The 20,712-nt window shown below is 47.5% G+C and overlaps 1 protein-coding gene across 3 annotated transcripts in view; it reads left to right on the top strand.

The window, feature by feature from the left end:
* Positions 1 to 20,712, top strand: part of rngo (DNA damage inducible 1 homolog rngo) — a 132,905-nt gene that overhangs the window by 84,028 nt on the left and 28,165 nt on the right. For all 3 annotated transcript variants that reach the window (XM_072287416.1, XM_072287415.1, XM_050172625.3), the window contains one exon: positions 13,082 to 13,241. In XM_072287416.1, the coding sequence (XP_072143517.1) occupies positions 13,082 to 13,241 (160 nt within the window). The remainder of the gene's footprint in view (positions 1 to 13,081; positions 13,242 to 20,712) is intronic.

The following is a 20,712-nucleotide window of genomic DNA, read 5'->3' as shown; positions in this document are numbered from 1 at the left end:
CGCGTCTCGCGCCGCAGCGGTGGCAGTCCGCACTGTGCCACATGCATATTACCCACTACACCTTGTACAAAAGAAATAACAAAGTGGAAAGAGTACCCCTGTGAGGAATTAAACTGTTCATAGCCAACTGATCCCATTGATATTGTGGGTAGAGCATCACTCTGACCTCTGACGAAGCACGGAAAGCATAGAAAAGAACAGCATAAAAGGCATTGCTAGAAAATAGTGGCCACAGATTGTCTACACCAAAGGCACGTGGCAATGTATTGACATTCTTGGGCTATATTCTAGGACAAGAACTTTCGAAGATACTTTCACTTTCATAATATTTCACATGAGTAGCCTCGGAAGTGTCAATGGGCAGCACTTGTTTCCACACTGTGATAAGATAGTGTGCTTGGCACTGTGCGAAGAATGTCGTCACTTGTAGATGCTGATGCATCTTGCGCTAGTCAATGCAAAATTGAAGCTACTATATTCCCGAAAGCGACAATCTGAGACTGCAGGGCCCCTTTTTTGGCCACTCTTGGAATAAGGTCACTTATTTTCTGGCAAATCCAGTATTTCAGACTCCTGAATCATTGGCCGTTCCCGTGGAGCCTGAATTATCGATCAGCAACTGTACAGGTACAGCACGAAGAAGACGAACAGAAGTGAATGCACACAGAGCTGGCTTTCAACAAATTTCAGCACTGTGTGCATCTACTTCTGTCTGTCTTGTCTACTTCGCACTGCTGGCCATGGTGGCATAGTGGCTACGGCATTGCGATACTAAGCCCGAGGGCACGCTTAAAATCACAGCCACTGCAGCCACATTTCAATGGGGTGAAATGCAAAATCGCCCATGTATTGTGCATTAGATGCACATTAAAGAAACCCAGGTGGTCAAATTAATCCGGAGTCCTTAACTATGGCATCCCTCATAATAATATTGTGGTGTTGGCACATAAAGTCCCAGAATGTAATTTTTTTATTTTTCTACTTCGCATTGTACCTGTAGTCACGAAACACCAAACCCAACTCCCCGCCCTAATGGAGGTTGAATAATGTGTGTATGTGTGTGCGTGCATGCATGTGAATGCTCTCACATAACTTAGACAGTCATTATAGACGGGTTCTACCAAATTTTTTTCACATTTGCCAACTTCTGGCTGTTTTGTCAAGGTTTTAGGCCGACTACGGGGGGGGCTCCGGGGCCCGAGCTTCCTCTGGACATTTTCGGGGGGGGGGGGGGGGTCATAAATATACACAGGGTCATAAATATATACAGGGTGTCCCAATAAACTATACTGCACCAAGATTTAAAGAAAGAGCAATGCGTTACTCGAAGAAAAACTAGCGCATATTGTCTACAGTACAGTGTAGTAGCTGCCAGCAATATTTTAGTAACTGAGATTTAATGAAGTAATTCTAACTAATTATCTAACTCAAGACATACTATCCTAATTATCAGAGTGTCAATGAGGCATTTCAAGGCACAGCCAAGAGACATCTAAGTGCGGTATTTTTAGCAACGTACTTATTGCATACTAATTTTTTTCCGTCTGATAAATAAACCCTACAAAAAATGAAAAATGCCACGTGACTGCTGTAGTGTTTTCACGGGGTGAAAACCGCAGCCGAAGGAAGAGGCGTGGGCAGAATCTAACGTGGTTTATTCCATGACGGCTCGTAGTGGAATGCGCGCGGTGGCCGCATGACTGGGCTAATATAGCAAGCTGTCGCGATAGTCGCGCCGCCACTATCGCTCAAGTGGCGATGATAACACAACACTCTTCCCTCTTTATTTTAGAGGGTGCACTTGTATGCTTATACAATAGTTAAACGGCTTAGTATCTCTCGGGTGGACGGCGTTGTCTTGACGGGTAGCGCCTGTGCGGAGCCGATGTCTCTGATGGAGGAGCGGGAGCTGGAGGGATGGGCTCCCCGGGTGTCGGCTCTTCTGGCGTTGGCTGGTCACCAGTCTGACCTTCAGGGAAGACCAGGAACCCCTCCGAGAAATCGGAGTCGAATGCCCTTGGTGTCACCATAGGGCCGGCGCCAGCCAGCAGCTGGTCGAGATGTCGACGCCAGATGAACTTGCCTCGGGGGGTGGTTACCATGACTTTGTACGAGACTGGTCCAGTCTTCTTCAGAACGGTTCCACGAAGCCACTTCGTTGGGCCTCTGTAATTGCGAACTAGAACACTGTCATTAACACAAAAACAGTCCCTGTTGCTCCTGCGCTGCTGCATTTGGGTGAACTGACTGTGCATCACCTTCCCCTCCACTGTAGGCTTCATTGCATCCAGCCTTGTGCGCAATCGTCTACCCATCAATAGGTTAGCTGGAGCTTCTCCAGTCGTAGGGTGAGGCGTATTTCTGTACGCCAATAAGAAGTTGTGAAGTGTTTCTTCGATAGACTCACTGGGAGATGACTTGCGTAGAGCAGACTTCAACGTTTGCACGAAACGCTCCGCCAGACCGTTTGTGCTTGGGTGATAAGGAGCGCTCACGACGTGTCTGGCCCCGACGCTCCGCATAAACGCCTTGAACTCTTCGGATACCAGTTGTGGTCCATTGTCGGACACCACCGTCTCCGGCACTCCGAATCTGCAGAAAAGTTCACGCAAGCAGGCAACAGTACGCTCGGACGTTGTGCTTCGCATCACGAACACTTCCGGCCACTTCGAGTGGGCATCTACAACGACTAAAAACATAGTTCCTCGAAAAGGTCCTGCGAAGTCCAAGTGAATTCGCCTCCACGGCGCGGTCGGCCATGACCAGGGATGCAGAGGTGCCTTAACTGGATCATTTCGTTGTTCCTGGCAGGCTTGGCAACTTCGTACCTTTGTCTCTAAGTCTGCATCAATGGACGGCCACCACACATAGCTGCGAGCCAGCTCCTTGCTCCGCACAATGCCGGGATGACCGAGGTGCAGTTCGTCGAGCACGGCTTCCCTAAGAGGGGACGGAATAACAACCCTCAGGCCATACATGAGGCACCCTTGATGCACGCCGATCTGCAAACGTCTGTCAAAGAATGGTTTTAAGCTCGCATCTCGCAAATGCAATGGCCAGCCTATGCTTGTGAGCTGGAGCACTTTACTGAGCACCGGATCACGTGCTGTAGCGAGCGCAATCTGTTTAGCGGACACCGGCATAGAGTCCAGACGCAAAGCATAAAACGATTCCTCGCCTTCAGACGTACCGTCTTCGGGACCCTGGAGCGGGAACCTTGAAAAAAAATCTGCTTCTGCGTTGTCACTGGACTTTTTGTACACGAGCGAGTACTTGTAAGCGGACAACGTGACAGCCCATCGCTGTAAGCGTGCCGCTGCAATTGGTGGAATGCCCGTTTTTTGCCCAAGAATTGTTTGCAATGGCTTGTGATCCGTAATCAATGTGAAGCATCTCCCATAGATGTAGAAATGAAACTTTTTGACGGCAAAGATAATGGCCAGCGCTTCTTTTTCTAGCTGACTGTACTTCTTTTCGGCCTCGGTTAATGTGCGCGACGCGTAAAACACAGGCCGAGAGCTTCCATCTTCAGTTACATGAGAAAGTACTGCGCCCACGCCGTATTGGGAAGCGTCACATGCCACTTGCAAAGGTTTATCCGGGTCGTAATGCGCCAGGATCGAGGATGACGCCAACGCATTCTTGATTTCCTCGAATGCCCTTCGACACGATTCATCCCAGAGCCATGGCTGGTCGCGACGCAGCAGTTTGTAAAGTGGATTCGCCAGAGTAGACAATCGAGGAACAAACTTCCCGTAGTAATTTACAACGCCCAGAAACGATTGTAGTTGCTGCTTGCCTGTGGGTGCGGACGCTTTCATCAGTGCTTCTATCTTGTCTGGCGTTGTGCTAACACCTGCTGCACTGATAACATGACCCAGATACCGTAATTCCGCTTGGAAAAATGAGCACTTTTCTTTCTTTACTCGAACGCCGCACTCCGTTAACCGCTTCAGAACCGCTTCGAGATTTGCAAAATGCTCGTCTGACGTCTTGCCGGTGATGAGAACGTCATCCAAATAGCAGCTGACTCCTTTCAGGCCTTTCAACATTGTGTCCATAATTCTTTGAAAAATAGAAGGTGCCGACGAAACACCGAACGGCAGCCTGTTCACGGAAAAAAGTCCTTTATGCGTATTTAGTGTCAAATACTTTCTTGACGATTCTGACATGACTACCTGCTGATAGGCTCGATTTAGGTCAATTTTAGAAAATTGTTGGCCCCCTGCGAGCGCCGTGAACAGCTCGTCGATTCTCGGGAGTGGATAGCGATCAGTTTCAAGACAAGGGTTTAGGGTGGTCTTATAATCGCCGCATAGTCTTATGCGCGCTGACGTGCGTCCTGCAGGACTTCTATTAAAGTTTTTCCAATCCAATCCAATCTTATGCCACCGTCCTTCTTTACTACTGGCACAACCGGCGTCGCGTAGTCACTTGACTCGACTGGAGAAATGACTCCCATGTCTTCCAACTTTTTAAGTTCAGCCTCGACTGCTGGTTGCAATGCAAAAGGCACACTTCTTGCCTTCATAAATTTTGGCACGCTACCTTCTTTCAGGGACAATGTCGCTCTTTCTTCTGCAATTGTCCCCAGTTCGTCCCGAAACAAGGTCTGGTACTTGTCTAGAAGAGCGCGCAGTCTGGAACAGGCAGAAACGTCCCACCTGGGAATAGCGTTGAGCTTGAAAATACGGCTCCAGTCGAGTCGGATGGCTTGCAACCATTGTCGACCTAGCAGAGGGGGTCCCTTTTGTCTCGTGACGTAAAAAGGCAGCTGGGCCCTCTGCTCTCCGTACTGCACGGCAACGTGAGCCACTCCCACAGGCTGGATGATGGCTCCGTCGAACGTCCGCAGCTTCAGCGTCGTTGGCACGACCTTGATGGAGGGAAACATTTGACGAAACTGATCCAAAGACATTACGGATACAGTAGCCCCCGTATCCAGCTCCATTTCCAAGGGTACGTCTTGTACTTGCACTGAAATTTTTATCGGCTCCATACCAGACGAAACAATTCCCTTCACGCTAACAGAAGCTTGAACGGGACTCAACCCCTTAATTACGTTTCGACGCGCTCCCTTCGTCGTTCTCTTCTTGTTAGCTTGGCACATTCTTTGAATGTGCCCTTTCTTATCACATTTGAAACAGATGGCCGCAACGTGCGGGCACAGTCTGCTTGCATGTTTCGCAGATCCGCAGCGGTAGCAATTTCCCTGCGTCATATCAGTTTTCCCAACCGCTCCGACTTTGTGAACGTCTGATACGCTTGATTCCGAAGCGTGCACTTCTGCAACGCTCTTTTTCGCCGCTTCCATGGCTAGCGCTCTTTCTACGGCCTTCTGGAAGGTTAGCTTGTTATCCTCCGTGAATAACACGCGCTGTATATCTTCTCGGCACAGACCGCAGACAAAACGGTCCCGCAACGACTGATCAAGGGCGGATTCAAATTCGCATGTCTGTGCCAATTTCCGCAACTGCGCAACATATTCCGAAATTGACTCAGTCTCAAGTTGTGCTCTTCTGTGAAATTTTGCGCGTTCGCTTATTACCGACGGCTTCGGTGACAAATGGTCACCAAGAAGTCTCTTTAAAAACTCGAAACCTTTAGCTGACGGCAATTCCGGCGCGGTCAACGACTTGAGAAGACTGTACGTCTTTGGGCCTATGAGACTCAAAAAAGCGTGTACCTTGTCGTCCTCGGGGATACGGTTGACCTGAAGAAACGACGACAAGCGTTCCTCGTACGACGGCCAGTCGCTTGTGGACTCGTCAAAGGGCTCGACGTGTCCCAGTCGACCCACGATTTGCACCACTGCACCCGCCGCTGCCGGACCTTCCGTTGCCATGTCAGCTTGCCGCAGAATTGCTCAGTATCCCATCTTCGTTGCCAATGTAGTGTTTTCACGGGGTGAAAACCGCAGCCGAAGGAAGAGGCGTGGGCAGAATCTAACGTGGTTTATTCCATGATGGCTCGTAGTGGAATGCGCGCGGTGGCCGCATGACTGGGCTAATATAGCAAGCTGTCGCGATAGTCGCGCCGCCACTATCGCTCAAGTGGCGATGATAACACAACAACTGCGCTCCCATCCACTTCATAAAGCAGCGCCCTCGAACAGGCTCTCTCTGAGTTATCCAGAACGAAATAAAGGAAATAAAGAAACACGTCGTGATCGAGCTAGTGGCTTATCTGCCTTGAACTGGCCGAAATAACATGTTGGGTTTGGCGTTAGTTGGAAGCAAGCTGTTATTGCTGTTGTCTTAGCATAGATACTGATACTGATACATAAAGTGCACTGATGTTTTTTTTTTTTTTTTGTCTGCCACAAAACCTATCGCCACAAAAGCGAATTGACAACGTCAGTGCGAAGGTTTAAAGCTGCATTTTGTTTCGTCCCAGTCACCATGTCTTTCTCTGATGAGCAGAAGGTAGACTTGATCCTTGCCTTGGGAGCTGCAAATGGCAACAAGAGTAATGGCACAAATATACATATCAGTCATGGAAGTGTGGCGGTAGACCAAACGCACCGACTATCGTCAGAAATTATGAAAACCTGAGACAAACCGGCAGCTCCAAGAAACAGCAACAGAGAACTCCATCTTTTGAGTCCTCCAGATGTTCTGGCATTTATTGCCTCAAACCCTCATGCTAGCCTGCGGGACCTCGCCGCACAGGTACCAATTTCCAAGTCATCAGTTTTGAGGATTCTAAACGACTGCTTTTCACCCGTACCACCTTAACCAGCACCAACGCTTGGAAGATTCGTGTAGGTCTCTCGAATTGGGTCTCGCATAAGCCGATGCGTCACCAGACTTTTTTTAGCATTATCATGTGCACAGATGAAGCCAATTTTCGCAGTAATGTCTAGGTAAATTTGCATAATGCACATCATTGGAGGGACTCTAATCCACACTGGGTAAAGCACAATCAGTACCAGTACCAGTGGTCGCTCAATGTGTGGTTTGGAATTTACGCCGGTGCTATAATCGGTCCCATCTTAGATCACACACGGACTGGAGAGCGCTACGTGAAGGAGTGGTGGCTGAGTTTCTCAGCGAAGTCCCGCTGTCACGTCTTCCACTGCTGTGGCATCAGCAAGATGGAGCACCAGCGCACAGCAGCAGCTGAGCACAAAACTAGTTGGATGCGACCTTTCATGTGCGATAGATTGGAAGGCACGGGCCTGTAAATTGGCCGGCTAGGTCACCTGACCTCTCTCCACTCCATTTCTTTCTTTGGGGTTATGTGAAAGATCGTGCTTATGTGAACGAGACGGACATCAGATTAGTTCAAGGCAAGGATAACGGACGTCTGCCGTAGAATTCAAGCGTCGGTCATCAAGAAAGCCACTGAAGATGTGATAGAAAAGCAGACTCAGTAATGCGTAGTTGCAGAAGGAGACCTATTCGAACACATCCTCTAGACAGCAGCTGGTGTTCAATGGGACTTATTAATTCATAGATAATAAGGGCACACTGCAATCTGATCTTCTTCTTATTTTATTTTTTTGTGTGTGCTGGCATCTCGATTGCCAATTTGGCTCATTTAGAAGTGGTATATTTTCTTTCTTGAACTAATCGGTTTTGCCTTATCACTACACGTGGGTCGCTTCTCGGTCTGTTTGTTTCGCTTTTATTTTTTCCCACAAACCTATTTTTGCACCATGTATAATACACTTTCATGAAAATTAAATGGTCACTTTAATTTGGCTTTGGTCTGAAGCAAGTTTCTGGCGCAAAATATAGCCGCGCACACTCAGTCGGTGCGGTGCAAGCGGAGGCGGGATTTTGAAATATTTCATCCCTATTTCGTTGCTTCTCGTGTTTCATGCTTGGCCAGGGCAGCGCTTCGGCTACATTTGCAAGAGGCTCTTGCTATCAATGTGATCAGTCGGCCTTGAGAGATGGATGATAGGTATGCCATAGAAATCAGAGGAAGGAATACCTGCGAAACACAAAACCTGCCGTTAATGTTTCTTTCCTACCATATTCAAGGTGATGCGCTGTCTCTTCTAACGGTTTGCGACAGGCAATGCAGTTGCTTTCAATCAGGTTATTTGAGGGTGCTGCTTTATGATGCGGGTGAGTCGCGTGATATTTTTCATATTTCGTGGGGTTTCTTTACCAGTTGGAAAAAATTAGTACGCAATTAGTGCCTCGCTCAAAACACCGCAGTTAGATGTCATTTTGGGTGCCTACAAATGCCTCATTGACACTTTGAAAACTGGGACAGCACTTCTCCAGTTAGATAGTTAAATGCAATTGCCAAATTAAATCACAGTAACGAAAGAATTACTGGCGGCTACTCCACTGTACTGGCGACAGTAGGTACTAGGTTTTATAGAGTAATGCAATTACTCTTTTTTTAAAGTCTTGGTGTGTGATAGTTGGGGAACACTGTATAATTCACTCAGTAGCTGAAATTAGGTCCAGCCGGATTCACTCGTAATCAGAATCAACAACAGTCATGCGCAGTAGCGCTTATACTCGGACTCGCAGAAAAAAAAAAAGAGAGAGAAAGAGAGAGAAGCTGCTGTTTTGCCGGAAATGCGAAGCAGTATTAGTAATAGCCAAGTATGTGACAAACGAAGGAAGATTATACCACTGAGAGGACTGAGGCTGTGAAACAGAACTGTCTTCTACTATGAGGTGTTGTATATTGTCACGTGGTGGTGACGTTGAATAACACAGTAGCAATACTGTTAAAGACAGAACTTGCTTTTATTGGGCGAACCTGTGCCCACAAAAACAGGCTACACTTATAGCACAACGATAGCGGCGAACACGGTCGGCGATCGTCGGAAATCTGATCAGCGGGTCAAGCGCGTCGGCTTTTATAGATAAGTCATCGAATGTTCCAGATTAACCGCTGGGACCCGCGTGTCTTCCACAAAGTTCTACACTATTCGCGTCGCGCATACATGCAATCAGATTACGCAAGTTGCGGTGAAAGACAGTGTACGGAACCATCGATAACATTCCAGAAACTTCTTTTACATGCAGGCGTGTCTTGTGCTGTGCGATAACATTTGTTAGGCGGCGAAACATGGTCGCCCGATAAAGATAAGTACACGTGTCATTACCCCCCTCTTAAAAAGCATCGACCCGATGCTGCAAACAAACGAAAGTAATAAAAAAGCACTCATAGCAAAGAAAACAACAAAATAAGGAAGTTCGTCAGCGTCCGTAAAAGGGTTTAAGGCGCACCACGTGGACCACTTCAGATCGTGCGCGGCGCCGCTGTGAATCCGAAATGCCGTCTGGCACGACCTCATAGTCCAGCGCGCCAATACGTCGGATGACCTTGTAGGGTCCGAAATAGCGTCGCAGTAGTTTCTCACTGAGTCCTCGTCGGCGTATCGGGGTCCATACCCAAACACGGTCGCCGGGCTGGTACTCGACGAAGCGTTGTCGGAGGTTGTAGTGTCGACTGTCGGTCCTCTGCTGGTTCTTGATCCGCAGGCGGGAGAGCTGTCGGGCTTTTTTGGCGCGCTGGAGATAGGTAGCGACGTCAAGATTCTCCTCGTCAGTGACATGCGGCAGCATGGCGTCAAGCGTCGTCGTCGGGTTCCTGCCGTAAACCAGCTTGAATGGCGTGATCTGTGTTGTTTCTTGCACCGCCGTGTTGTAAGTGAATGTTACGTACGGCAGGACTGCATCCCATGTCTTGTGCTCGACGTTGACGTACATTGCTAGCATGTCGGCGAGGGCCTTGTTCAGGCGCTCCGTGAGACCATTCGTTTGCGGATGGTAGGCAGTTGTCCTCCTGGGAATTGTCTGGCTGTATTGCAGAATGGCTTGCGTGAGCTCTGCTGTAAAAGCCGTTCCTCTGTCGGTGATGAGGACTTCTGGAGCACCATGTCCCAGCAGCGGCGGGCTACAGCAGCGGCGGGCGCAGCAACGGGCTACAGCGGCGTATGTCATCGCTTGCGGCTGAGGCTGCAGCGATTCAGGGGCTACTCCGAGTTGTTGGAGCTCCTCACGTACGACGTTGGCAATAAAAGCCACTTGAGGCTGTGATGACGGGAACAACTTCTGTAGCTCCTCCCGCACGACCGCTCGGATAGTCTCGCGCAGGTCGTCGGTGGCCAGTGACTGGACTCCGGCGTAGCTTGTCGAATTCGTGCGGCGGTTGAATTGCTGGTTCCGCATTTGCAGTGTCTTCTTGATGCTAGTGGCCTCGCGAAGAAACTCATCAACAGTCTTCGGTGGGCTTCGTACCATACCGGCGAAAAGTTCCTCCTTTACACCATGCATCAGTAGCCGACCTTTCTTTTCCTCTGACATTTCCGGGTCGGCGTGGTGGAATAGGCGGCTCATTTCTTCTGTAAAAAGCGCGGTTGTCGCATTAGGCAGCTGCACTCGGGTTTCCAGTAGTGCTTGGGCTTGTTCTCGGCGTACGACGCTTGTGAATGTCTGCAGGAAGCTGCTTCGGAAAAGGTCCCAGGTCGTTAAGGTGGCTTCTCTTTTCTCGAACCACGTCCTGGCAGCGTCTTCCAATCCGAAGAAGACATGTCGCAGTTTGTCGTCGCTGTTCCAGCTGTTAAATGCAGCGACCCTCTCATATGTCTCAAGCCAGGTTTCCGGGTCCTCAAATGTTGAACCGCGGAACGTCGGGGGCTCCCTGGGCTGCTGCAGCACGACGGGGGACGCTGGGGCTGCCATTGGGGTGTACCTGGTGGCAGTCTTCCTGCTTGTCTCAGTTTGAAGTCCGTGCTCTGGGGGCAGTCCTTGCAGTCGGCGGCTAGCACGTTGGTCTTGGGCGATGTTGGTTTTGTCCTAAGGCTTCGGGCTTGGATCGCGGCTTTGCGGGGGCGTTTGGTACATGAACGCACAAGCACCTCCACCAGATGTCACGTGGTGGCGACGTTGAATAACACAGTAGCAATACTGTGAAAGACAAAACTTACTTTTATTGGGCGAACCTGTGCCCACAAAACCAGGCTACACTTATAGCACAACGATAGCGGCGAACACGGTCGGCAATCGGCGAAAATCTGATCAGCGGGTCAAGCGCGTCGGCTTTTATCGATCAGTCATCGAATGTTCCAGATTAACCGCTGGGACCCGCGTGTCTTCCACAAAGTTCTACACTATTCGCGTCGCGCATACATGCAATCAGATTACGCAAGTTGCGGTGAAAGACAGTGTACGGAACCATCGATAACATTCCAGAAACTTCTTTTACATGCAGGCGTGTCTTGCGCTGTGCAATAACATTTGTTAGGCGGCGAAACGTGGTCGCCCGATAAAGATAAGTACACATGTCAATATACTCATGTAACGCCGTCACTTCAGTGCTCAATTCTTCGAGGTAACACAGTTTCTTCAAAAGCAAGAAATTTTGTGTGTATATATATACCTTTATATAGATATGTACCATATTTTTGTGATTCTAACCACCCCTCGATTCTAAGTACCCCCCCTCTATTTTTGCGAAAAAATTGGGAAAAATGTTTGCATGCGAATTTAAGCATCCCCCTATTTTTTAGGAAGAGCGCGTAGCCAAGGCCACCAAGCGCGCTTGCTCACTCCGTCATCGAGCTGGAGCCTTCGGAGGCCCAAGGTGGCACGGCGTCCGCGGCGTGAGTATGCTGTACAGCGGGACTGCAGAGGCGTGCGGGCTTGTGACGCCCGCACGCCCCTGCATTTCAGTCAACAAGCCCATCAAAGCGAATCTCTGACAGGAGTACGAAGAGTGGGTGTGAAACCCTGAATGGAAGAAGACGCCGATGGGAAAGCTGCAGGAAGCGTCCCCATCAACCATCGCAAAGTGGATTTCAGACTCGTGGTAGCAGGCCCAAGTGGACGTTGTGCTCAAATAATTTAAGAACTGCTCGATCACAAACCACTTCAACGGAACGGAAGACGACCTGCTGTGGGATACCGAGAGCGGCGGTTCAAGCGGTGCGACGAACTCGAGTGGCAGTGTTAGTGGCTGAGCATCCGAGACAAGCAGTGGGTTCACTGTTTGCACCGACTTTTGTTTTGAATATTTGCAAAATAAAATGTTATTTCTCGCACCCATCTTGTCTTGATGTCGTGGCGAAAGGAGGGAGTCATTCTAGATTTCTCGAATCTAAGCACCCCCCCCCTAACTTTGGGCATCGTGATCGTGAAAAAAAGGGGGTGCTTAGAATCGAGTAAATATGGTATGTGTGTGTGTGGGGCGGTGGGGGGGGGGGGGGGTCGGAAGGGTTGAAATCCGGGCCAGTTGGTACATACTTGAAGGGGAAAAAAGCAGTCAAAAAACACAAAGGACAAGAGGAGAGGTTCACACCACAACGACTGGGGTTCGGAAAGCTGGCCGGGCCCAAGCCCCCGCCAGAAAAATGAAAACTCTCTGCGTATGTTCGTTGCTATTTGAACCATTTGATTTGAAATTATTTTGACACCAATTTTTATTCATTTCAAGTTCACTTAGAACCAAGAAAAAACAATAAAAGGTGCACGAAGAAGGCATCGCTAGTAAAAGGGTTGGCAGGGATATTGAATGTGTAGCATGTGGTTTCTTCTAAGACTGTCACCAAGAGCTTCAAGATGACGGGAACAGTGTGGATGGCACAGGGGACAGCATGCCTTGGGACGGTGCCCATAGGGCGATGTTGTCAAAAAACCAGGTCAGAGGAATCAATGAGGACAACTGAATCAAAGTGCACATATCCGGCTGCCAGTGGCTGCACTGTTCTTCGTAGCAGGCAGACGGCAGTTCCATGCTTCAGTGGGTGACCAAACACGCTGTGGTGGTCCAGTGGCTATGGTGGTTTGCTGCTGAGCTCGAGGGTACGATCCTGGCTGTAGCAGCCACATTCTGATATTGGTGAAGTGCACGTTAAAGAACCCCAGGTGGTCAAAATTAATCCAGAGTCCCCCCCCAGTATGGCATGCGTCATAATCGTATCGTGGTTTTGGCATGCAAAACCCCTCAACTAAATTTTTTTAGTGAGTAACCGTAAGCCTACCTCCTGTAAGGCATGCACCCTGTAAAAATATCAACAAAAGTGGAGGCCTTGCTCATGTAAATGAGGTGTAATATGTTTTGCGAACCTGTGTGGGTGTGCAATGCGTCCACAATGCCGTTGCAGTGCCTGATTGACCTGAAGCGCAACGTCCTGGTGATGGGCACCACGGGGACCGAGACGCCCTTTCTCGGAGAAGGGGAGCTTCCCGAGTGTGCACGGCTGCAGATGCTGGGGGCCTCGCAGAGCGGCTCCACCCTGGGCAGCGAGGCGTCCTCGAGGGCCGGTAATGCCCGCCATCGATCCTCCCAGTCCTTCCTCTGAAACCCCCTTTGCTGCACATAAAGTCCTCACCCTGCTTGCCTCTCTCCTTTCCTGCACACTGCACACACTTGCACCCATGCTGACATCTTTTGCCTCTTCTGGCCATTGTCGGTGGCCTCTGGTCTGCAGTTAACCACAAAAGTTCACGAACCACAGAATCTCCAAAAATGTTGAATTTCTGAGCAGCCTGTAACAGTAGCCAGTAAAACGATACATTGCATTGTTGTTCACATACACTAGTAAAGGGGAAATATGCAAACACCAGGCTGGCGTTGTGAGGCTGCAGAGATATTCAGCCATTTCTAGATCCTGTGGTCCATTAACTTTTGTGGTCGACTGTACATGGTGGAATGCTTTAGTGTGCTTGCTTGAAGGGCTGCTGACGTGATGTTAAAACGGGCAACACGGCCCTCGAAAGTGACTTTTCAAACCACTTGCTCAATTTCGATAAAAACATGGGAAGCTAGAGTGTTACGAGGTGTAGCCATTCTTCTTCGCTACAAGAGCAGTAGCATAGGGCCGTGTGCTAGATTTGATCACCATAGTATAACTTGTCAAGGACTTGTAGCTTTAAAAGCTCAAGTGACTGGTTGGTCACAAGAACTACCGTTCCTATTATTTCAGCAGTTCTTAATAGAAAAAAACATTTATAAATTTTTATGCAATTTAAACTTAAAATTCTGAGTCTGTAGCAGCATTCAGCATAAAATTTAACCTCTTGAAAGGTCTCTAGCCGCCGTATTAAAGAATGCAACTTAAGTTCGAGCTCATGCTTGACTTGATCTGAGTGACACTTGGCATTAATGTGTCCAGGATGCTCATTATGTTTCATCCGGCACGTTCATGACAGGCATCATTTAAGAGGAGATGCTTCTCGAAAAAACATTAAAAAAATATTTGTACTAGAGATTTAAAAATCCACACACTTATAAAGCATTACAAGCAGATTTCAAATATGTCATTAGTTTGTGTGTAGCCACTGTAGTTCTTGAATTATGTCCTACACAATGGCAAAATAGTGATTTTGTAGGCACTTTATTGTGTTATAAATTTTGGAAAAAGCTTTTTGCTGTAGCTTATTTAGCTGTTTGTAGACCGCTAAGTGCCGATATGTATTCAAACAGCATCTACAATTACTGCAACTATAAAAAAAAAATTACGACACTTAACTAACTTTTTTTTTGACAGACACATGAAAATAACGATGTACATTTATAATTGTTTTATACTGATGAAATTTAGCATACATACTCTTGAAGGTATGTACAGTGCTGATACCTACTTGAAATTGCAGTATCTCCCAGCAGTAGTTGTGAAAGTACAAGGTTATATGTCAGGGAATCGCCTGCTGTTTATCGGAACAGCTGCAAGAAGAGTGCCAGCTAGAATGTTCATAAAGACATATGGCTGGATACCACAAGGTGTAAGCAACACAACTGTAGGAATACTTTTTTTATATTGCAGGTATTACCAATTTGAAGTTCAATCTCCATACATGGCAGACATGTGGTCGAATTAGCCCAATTTTAAAATTTGCAAAAGTGAAATTACAAAATCTGCTCCTAGCATTGTGTAGCACACACACGTAGCTACATGCCGCTATTAAAGTTATGGTTCTATGTGTCTTGAAGGCCAAGACAGCGCTTCAGCAAGCTTAAAAAACACAAAAAATGAGATTCTGAGAAAACTTAAAAAACTAAATGTGCTTATTTCTATAACAGAACACCACAAAATATTTGAATATGTATAAGTGCTATTGCATTAGTTGCCTCCAGGAATGTAGTCTGTCAGGCTAGTGTCACTACAGTGATGCCTTCTGAGCACCCGCTGCAAGTTTTCAGCAGACGCATGCTCAGCGTGCGTAGCCAGCTCGTTTGTCCCGGCAGCAGTGTCGTCAACACGATCTAGTTGTTCAGATTTTTGGTCAGTAGCAGGAGTTGACGCTAATGCTTGAAGTTTTCCTTGAGCTTCACTGTCAATACACCGCAAAAATTCTGGCTGCAAAATAGTAGAGTTGTGCTGAAACGTCGATGAAACGCAGCCGTTGTCAGGATCACTTCGGGGGACTAAGCTTAACACGCCATCGGGATCTCCGGCGTCGCAACTTTTATCGATGTCATTGGGAAGCGGTGCGGCTGAGCGTCGTTTTTAGAAGTTGTACACCGGCTTCCTCTTCCTTTTTTTCCATATTTGTACTTCGTAGCGAACTTCGGAGTCGAGGTCGACATCGCTGTCGTGTGGGAAACTTCGTTGGCACGCACAGCGTGTGCCCAGCAGCTGCGGAGTGATGCAGACGATGCCGGTCTAGCCAATGGCATGGCTAGCTGAGGCTCACGTGCCTTTGTCAACCACTTACAGCATGCATTGGGTCTTCTTTCTGAGGCAGAATTTCTTCAGTACGGAGGGTCGTGATGTACCATGGAAAAAGTGCTTTTTTATGGAAACTGGCCCGTATTTAGGCGACACTGGTGTTAAAAATTTATCTTACAGCTAAGATATTGATTTAGAATGCGCAAAATTTGGCGATGTGGTAGAATAATAGTTGGAAATTCCGAAAATACTATCTTCAATATATTGATTTTTTTTGCAATTTCTTGGCCTCTAAAACCCATGTCCCCCCTTAGGGGAGTGCTGTGGCTTGAAAGGAGGGTAATGTTTAAAGATTTGTAGCTCTATGAATCAGTCATCCAATTTCGTAGACTTTGTAGGGACCACGGTAATGTCCAAAAAAAATTTGGCATTCCAAAAAGTGAGTACTTGCAGAAAATGCCAGTTAATAGGTATTTCTCGGATGGAGAAGGTCAAGGACATAGTAGCAGGCCTCCACAACTCTGCCAATACATCATTTAGATGGCTTTTGAAAGAGTCCTTGATTAAAAAAGAGAAAGGAATGCTGACAGCGAATGTTGCCAAAGTTACCGCAGCATATTCAGCTTGGCTTTTCAACGTCAGTCAGGATGCTGCTCATTGCTGTCCTAATGTCTTGAAATACTGATTGATTTGATTCTGTATGGCATTCCTCTTGCATGCGATTTGCATGTGTTTAATTGAATTACGGCTCGGGTCATGCCATCAGGGTACACTGATGATCCACTATTAATTGATGAACAATTTCATTGTTGCACGCAATGACACAGGCGCATTTGTTCCCCGAGTGCAGTGTGGGAAGTTCTCACAGGCACACAGTTTGCTGCCCCAGAGACTCAAAGGAAGAGGTCATTGACAGGAGGGTTCAGAGTTGTCGCTGTTGATGCATCTTGGCTCATTGAATGGCCCAGCAATTAGCTGGTTCATTTGACGGTTGGCTTTGGCGGGTAGCAGCAGCCGTAACATAACCACGTAGCATGCAGTTTTTCACTAGTTTCTTGGTCCCATCGTTGTGCTCTGCAGTCAAGCAACATCCATCGACCGCCGCTTGCCAACCACATATTCTTCGTCAAATGTGTGACATTGCAGCTTGTCTTTCTGGTGGGGCATACTGACAGCGTCATCAAGCTAAAGTGTATTGTTATGGGAATGCAGGAGTGGCTCGAAGTTTTCTGACTCAACGCCCAATCATAAGAGTAGGCAGCGCGGTGGCCGCTGTAAAGGGCTCCACCATGGCCTCCTTGTTATAGGTGCTTCCGTGGTTGGAGGTCACGCATACTAGCTTGTTGTTGCAGGGTAGCTTTTCTTTAAAGAAAGAGGTTATACCACAAACCTCACTGTTGGGCAATCGGGTGCGTGCCACCAGATGCACCAACTTGTTCAGCGAGCAGGGAGGGCACGTGTGGCAACTAGCTTGCTGCAAGCCAGCATGCCACTGCTTGAACGTGTTACCACTGCGTCGATTTAAGATGTTTGAGCACATACTGTGAAATGCGGCAGTGTGCGTGTAGTTGTGAAGTATAACTGCTGTATCAGTTCTCATGTGCTTTGGCTGCGAATTGATAACGTTTGTAAGGAAAACTTCTTGCCGTCAGATTGCATGGCCCAGGAACTGAAATACAAGTGTGCATGTACGGCCAGAACAATACAAACCTGAGACATCTAAGTGACAAAAGCATGCCGCTCACATTTTTCTTTCCATTTAATGTTCAGGTGAGTGAAGTGCGTTCCAAGTAAGGTGGACGATAAAGGGGAACAGGGAACAATGTCTGCAAGTGTAGAAGAAATTTCTCTGCGGGAGGCAGTGGAAATATAAGCCATGCCAAAGGGAGCCTTTAGAAAGCAAAACTTTTGACAACCTGCTTCAAGCAGTCTTAGGGAGCCATTGGTACATCTCTGATAAGTTACGAAACATCTATTTCTGAAAAGTAGTTGCATAAGCAAAGTTGTAACATTTCTCTTAAAAAATGGATTACAGTCTATGCTCGTTACAACGGACCCGCGTACAGCAGACTTTCGGATATAATAGACGATTTTTCAACCTTAGTTTGGTCGGCCTATTTTATTAATGCAACAAAATTAGCTTTTACCGGACCTCACCGCAACGGACTATCGACTACAGTGGACAAAATTAGCGACATTTTTTGACAGAATCAGGCATATAAAATGGACTTTTTCCGTGTCAATACGGGCAGGCAATTGACTTGCGAGGGTCAGCCGACGATCGCGGTTCAATATCTTGCGTGCGAGGGAGGGAGAAAAGTGGGGCGGAAGCGCGCTGACTTTTGCACGCGAGGCATGGGGGAGGGGGAGGCGAGGGAAAGGGAGTTCTGCTCCGGTAGTTGCTGGTAATGGCGTGCCCGCATGGGCACCATATCTTGAAAGCAGTCTGTGATGTGGACAAGGTGCGCGCCCACGCAGGCGCTGTATCTTGAAAGCGATCTGCACTGTGGACAAAGTGCGCCCAGTGCCGGTAGCTTCGTATGTGCTGTGCTTTCGACGTTTAGTTCGCGTTGAAGCGAGAGGCAGCACGAAGGTCAATTCACTCACTGTTGCTGCTGCGCTTATCTTAATTTGCTATCGCAATTGATACTTCGCCTTTCGGGTGAAATTGTGACTTTTTTTGTTTACTTTAAGCATTCGTACTCGCTTTTTGCAATAAAACTGTTAGACATCACGATGAAAGTTTCGCATGTGAGGCGTCTCGGATATTACGGACTTTGGATAAAATGGACATTTTTTGTCAGATTATCAGGGTCTATTGTAACGAGAGTTGACTTTACTAACAACGAAAAAAGGATACACGGCTTAGGTTGCAAGCTTTCGATCGTGTGATCGCTACTTTTGTCTGTAGCTCACCCCTTGGTGGCATGCAGCATGGCAACCTTTTTCTTCCTCTTGAGATTGGAGGCCTCAGCCTGGTTCACCTCTTTGTGCGGTCACAGTCACACTTGTAATTTTATTTTGTGCCAATGTCAACTCCATGATCTCCTTGTGTGTCACATTGCATAGCACGAGGGCTGCGCGAGAGCACATGTGCTTGCGCCAGTTTCCTTTATGCCAAAGACGCAAGACTGAAATGGGCAAATTTATAGAGTCTGATTAACTGCTTCACGAAAGCTTTGCTTCAAATATATTTCAAGATGTGCGTTGGGTCTGCGTAATTTCTTAAGGTAGAATATTAACTGCTGGCCAGCCTTGTCCCGTCGTCTTCTTCCTTGTGTGTTGTGTTTTCACCTCTTCTTTCTTTTTCCGCTAATGGCCTGCCTAATGTCTAGTGCCTGCCGCTAATGGCAAAGTGATATTTGCAGCCTTTGTGACTGTTTAAGTTAACAGCTAGCGTGCCTATAAGTGATGGGCAACATTCTGCAGTGCCGACGTCAGAGTGAAGCCAAGGGACTAATTTACAATATATCATGATGCTTGTTGACAAGGTAAGTCCCAAAAGATGTGAAATTTTTTTAGAATGTACTCCTTGTCACTTAATTAGTTATTAAAAAGATTTATGTGCATAATGCCTAAGCCAGTTGATGGTTAAGCGAAATAGTTAAACTTCGATATAACGAAGTAGGTAAAATCGGCAATTTGCTTCCTTATATCGAAATTTCATTGTATTGAAATTTAACCATTTATGCATATGAGTACAGTCACCAATAGATTTTTCTTGCATGGAAAGGGGCCGCAAAATTTTCTGAATTATTGGGCAATCGAAAAAAGTATGTTTGAATGAGGAAACAATTCATTTTGATAAATTTGGGAGTTGGTGATGAATGATACGGTTTCATGCCATGTTGACAACATTTTCACATCAGCAGTACGAATTAAGTAAAGCCAGCCACGCTTGCATGCACTCCGCCTCCATAGCTGATAGCGTCGCCTGCACTGAGACGACGCTACCATGAAGAGCGCCGGCAGCGCGGTGTGAATGCTTCAGCTGCCTGTCGCTCCTACGAGTCACCGAAACTCGAGATTACGCAACCTCCAATACTAAATGCGCTGGAAAATGGCTTAAATGATGCCATACCGTCTTGGCATGCCCACTCTTTCCATACGTGGCAGATTACCTCTAAATCAGCATGCGCAACTACGTGTGCGCTCAGCCATGTGCAGCCGTGGCCAAGACGCGTGCCAGAAATCGTGAGCATGCCAACTTTTTCCCGTAACTCGCATGCGCTTGAACGCGTTACTGCGAGCTTGCTCCCCTTCCCCTCTTCCCTCTGCTCCCGCGGGAAGGTAGCACTCGTGAAGCCACCACCTTTCTTGTTTCATCCTGGCACACTTTCACTCGCATCTAAAGCACAAAGTACATGGAGCATGGTAGGATCTTATTGCACTTGGATTTTATACGGACCATGATGTGGCTCCACTTCGGTGGTCCCTCTTGTCACGCCATGTGCCATTTGAGAGGTGCCACAAGCAATTGCTTGTAATTCAATCATTTGACCATCTGCGTCCACAGAAGTTTCCATTTATTGTCTCGGCACTCCTTTGCGGCGGAAGCAAAATTTTGTTATATTGAAATCGCATACAAACATACTTTGTTATATTGAGGTTCCAAATACATGTTCTATGGACAAGAGGTTATGAAATGTTAAATACCTCGTTATATAGAAAATTTCGTTATACAGTCGAACCCGACTATATCGAACTCATTTACGTTGAATTATTCTGTATATAGAACAATTTCTGAACACGGTATAGTTACAATGAGTATATATAGCAAAAATTACGTTTACATTGAACAAAAATAGCAGCGACTCCCAAGATATCGAACAACAAGCGGCGCAAAAGTGCCCTCAGAAGTTGCCTTTCCCTTGCTGCGGCGACGAAACCCGGCGGTGTGGCTCCATCCAACCGCTCTCCCTACCGTGACCCCGCTGCGTCGGGCGAGCTGTCGACACCCCCCTGCAAAAAATTATGGTGGCCCGCTCGCAGCACTTGTTCAGACAGCTAATCAGACGCTCCTGTGCCGTGATCGTGCAAGATGGCGGAAGGCGGCGCGCTTTTCTGATTCATTGTGTTTGCGCCTTGTGGGCCTTCACCCGCAGTGTTGCCGTGATGAAGCG

The sequence above is a fragment of the Dermacentor andersoni genome, chromosome 3, assembly GCF_023375885.2.
Source record: "Dermacentor andersoni chromosome 3, qqDerAnde1_hic_scaffold, whole genome shotgun sequence".
NCBI classification, from domain to species: Eukaryota; Metazoa; Arthropoda; class Arachnida; order Ixodida; family Ixodidae; genus Dermacentor; species Dermacentor andersoni.
Note: the sequence above shows the minus strand (reverse complement) of the source record. Positions and strands in the feature narration are given on the sequence as shown.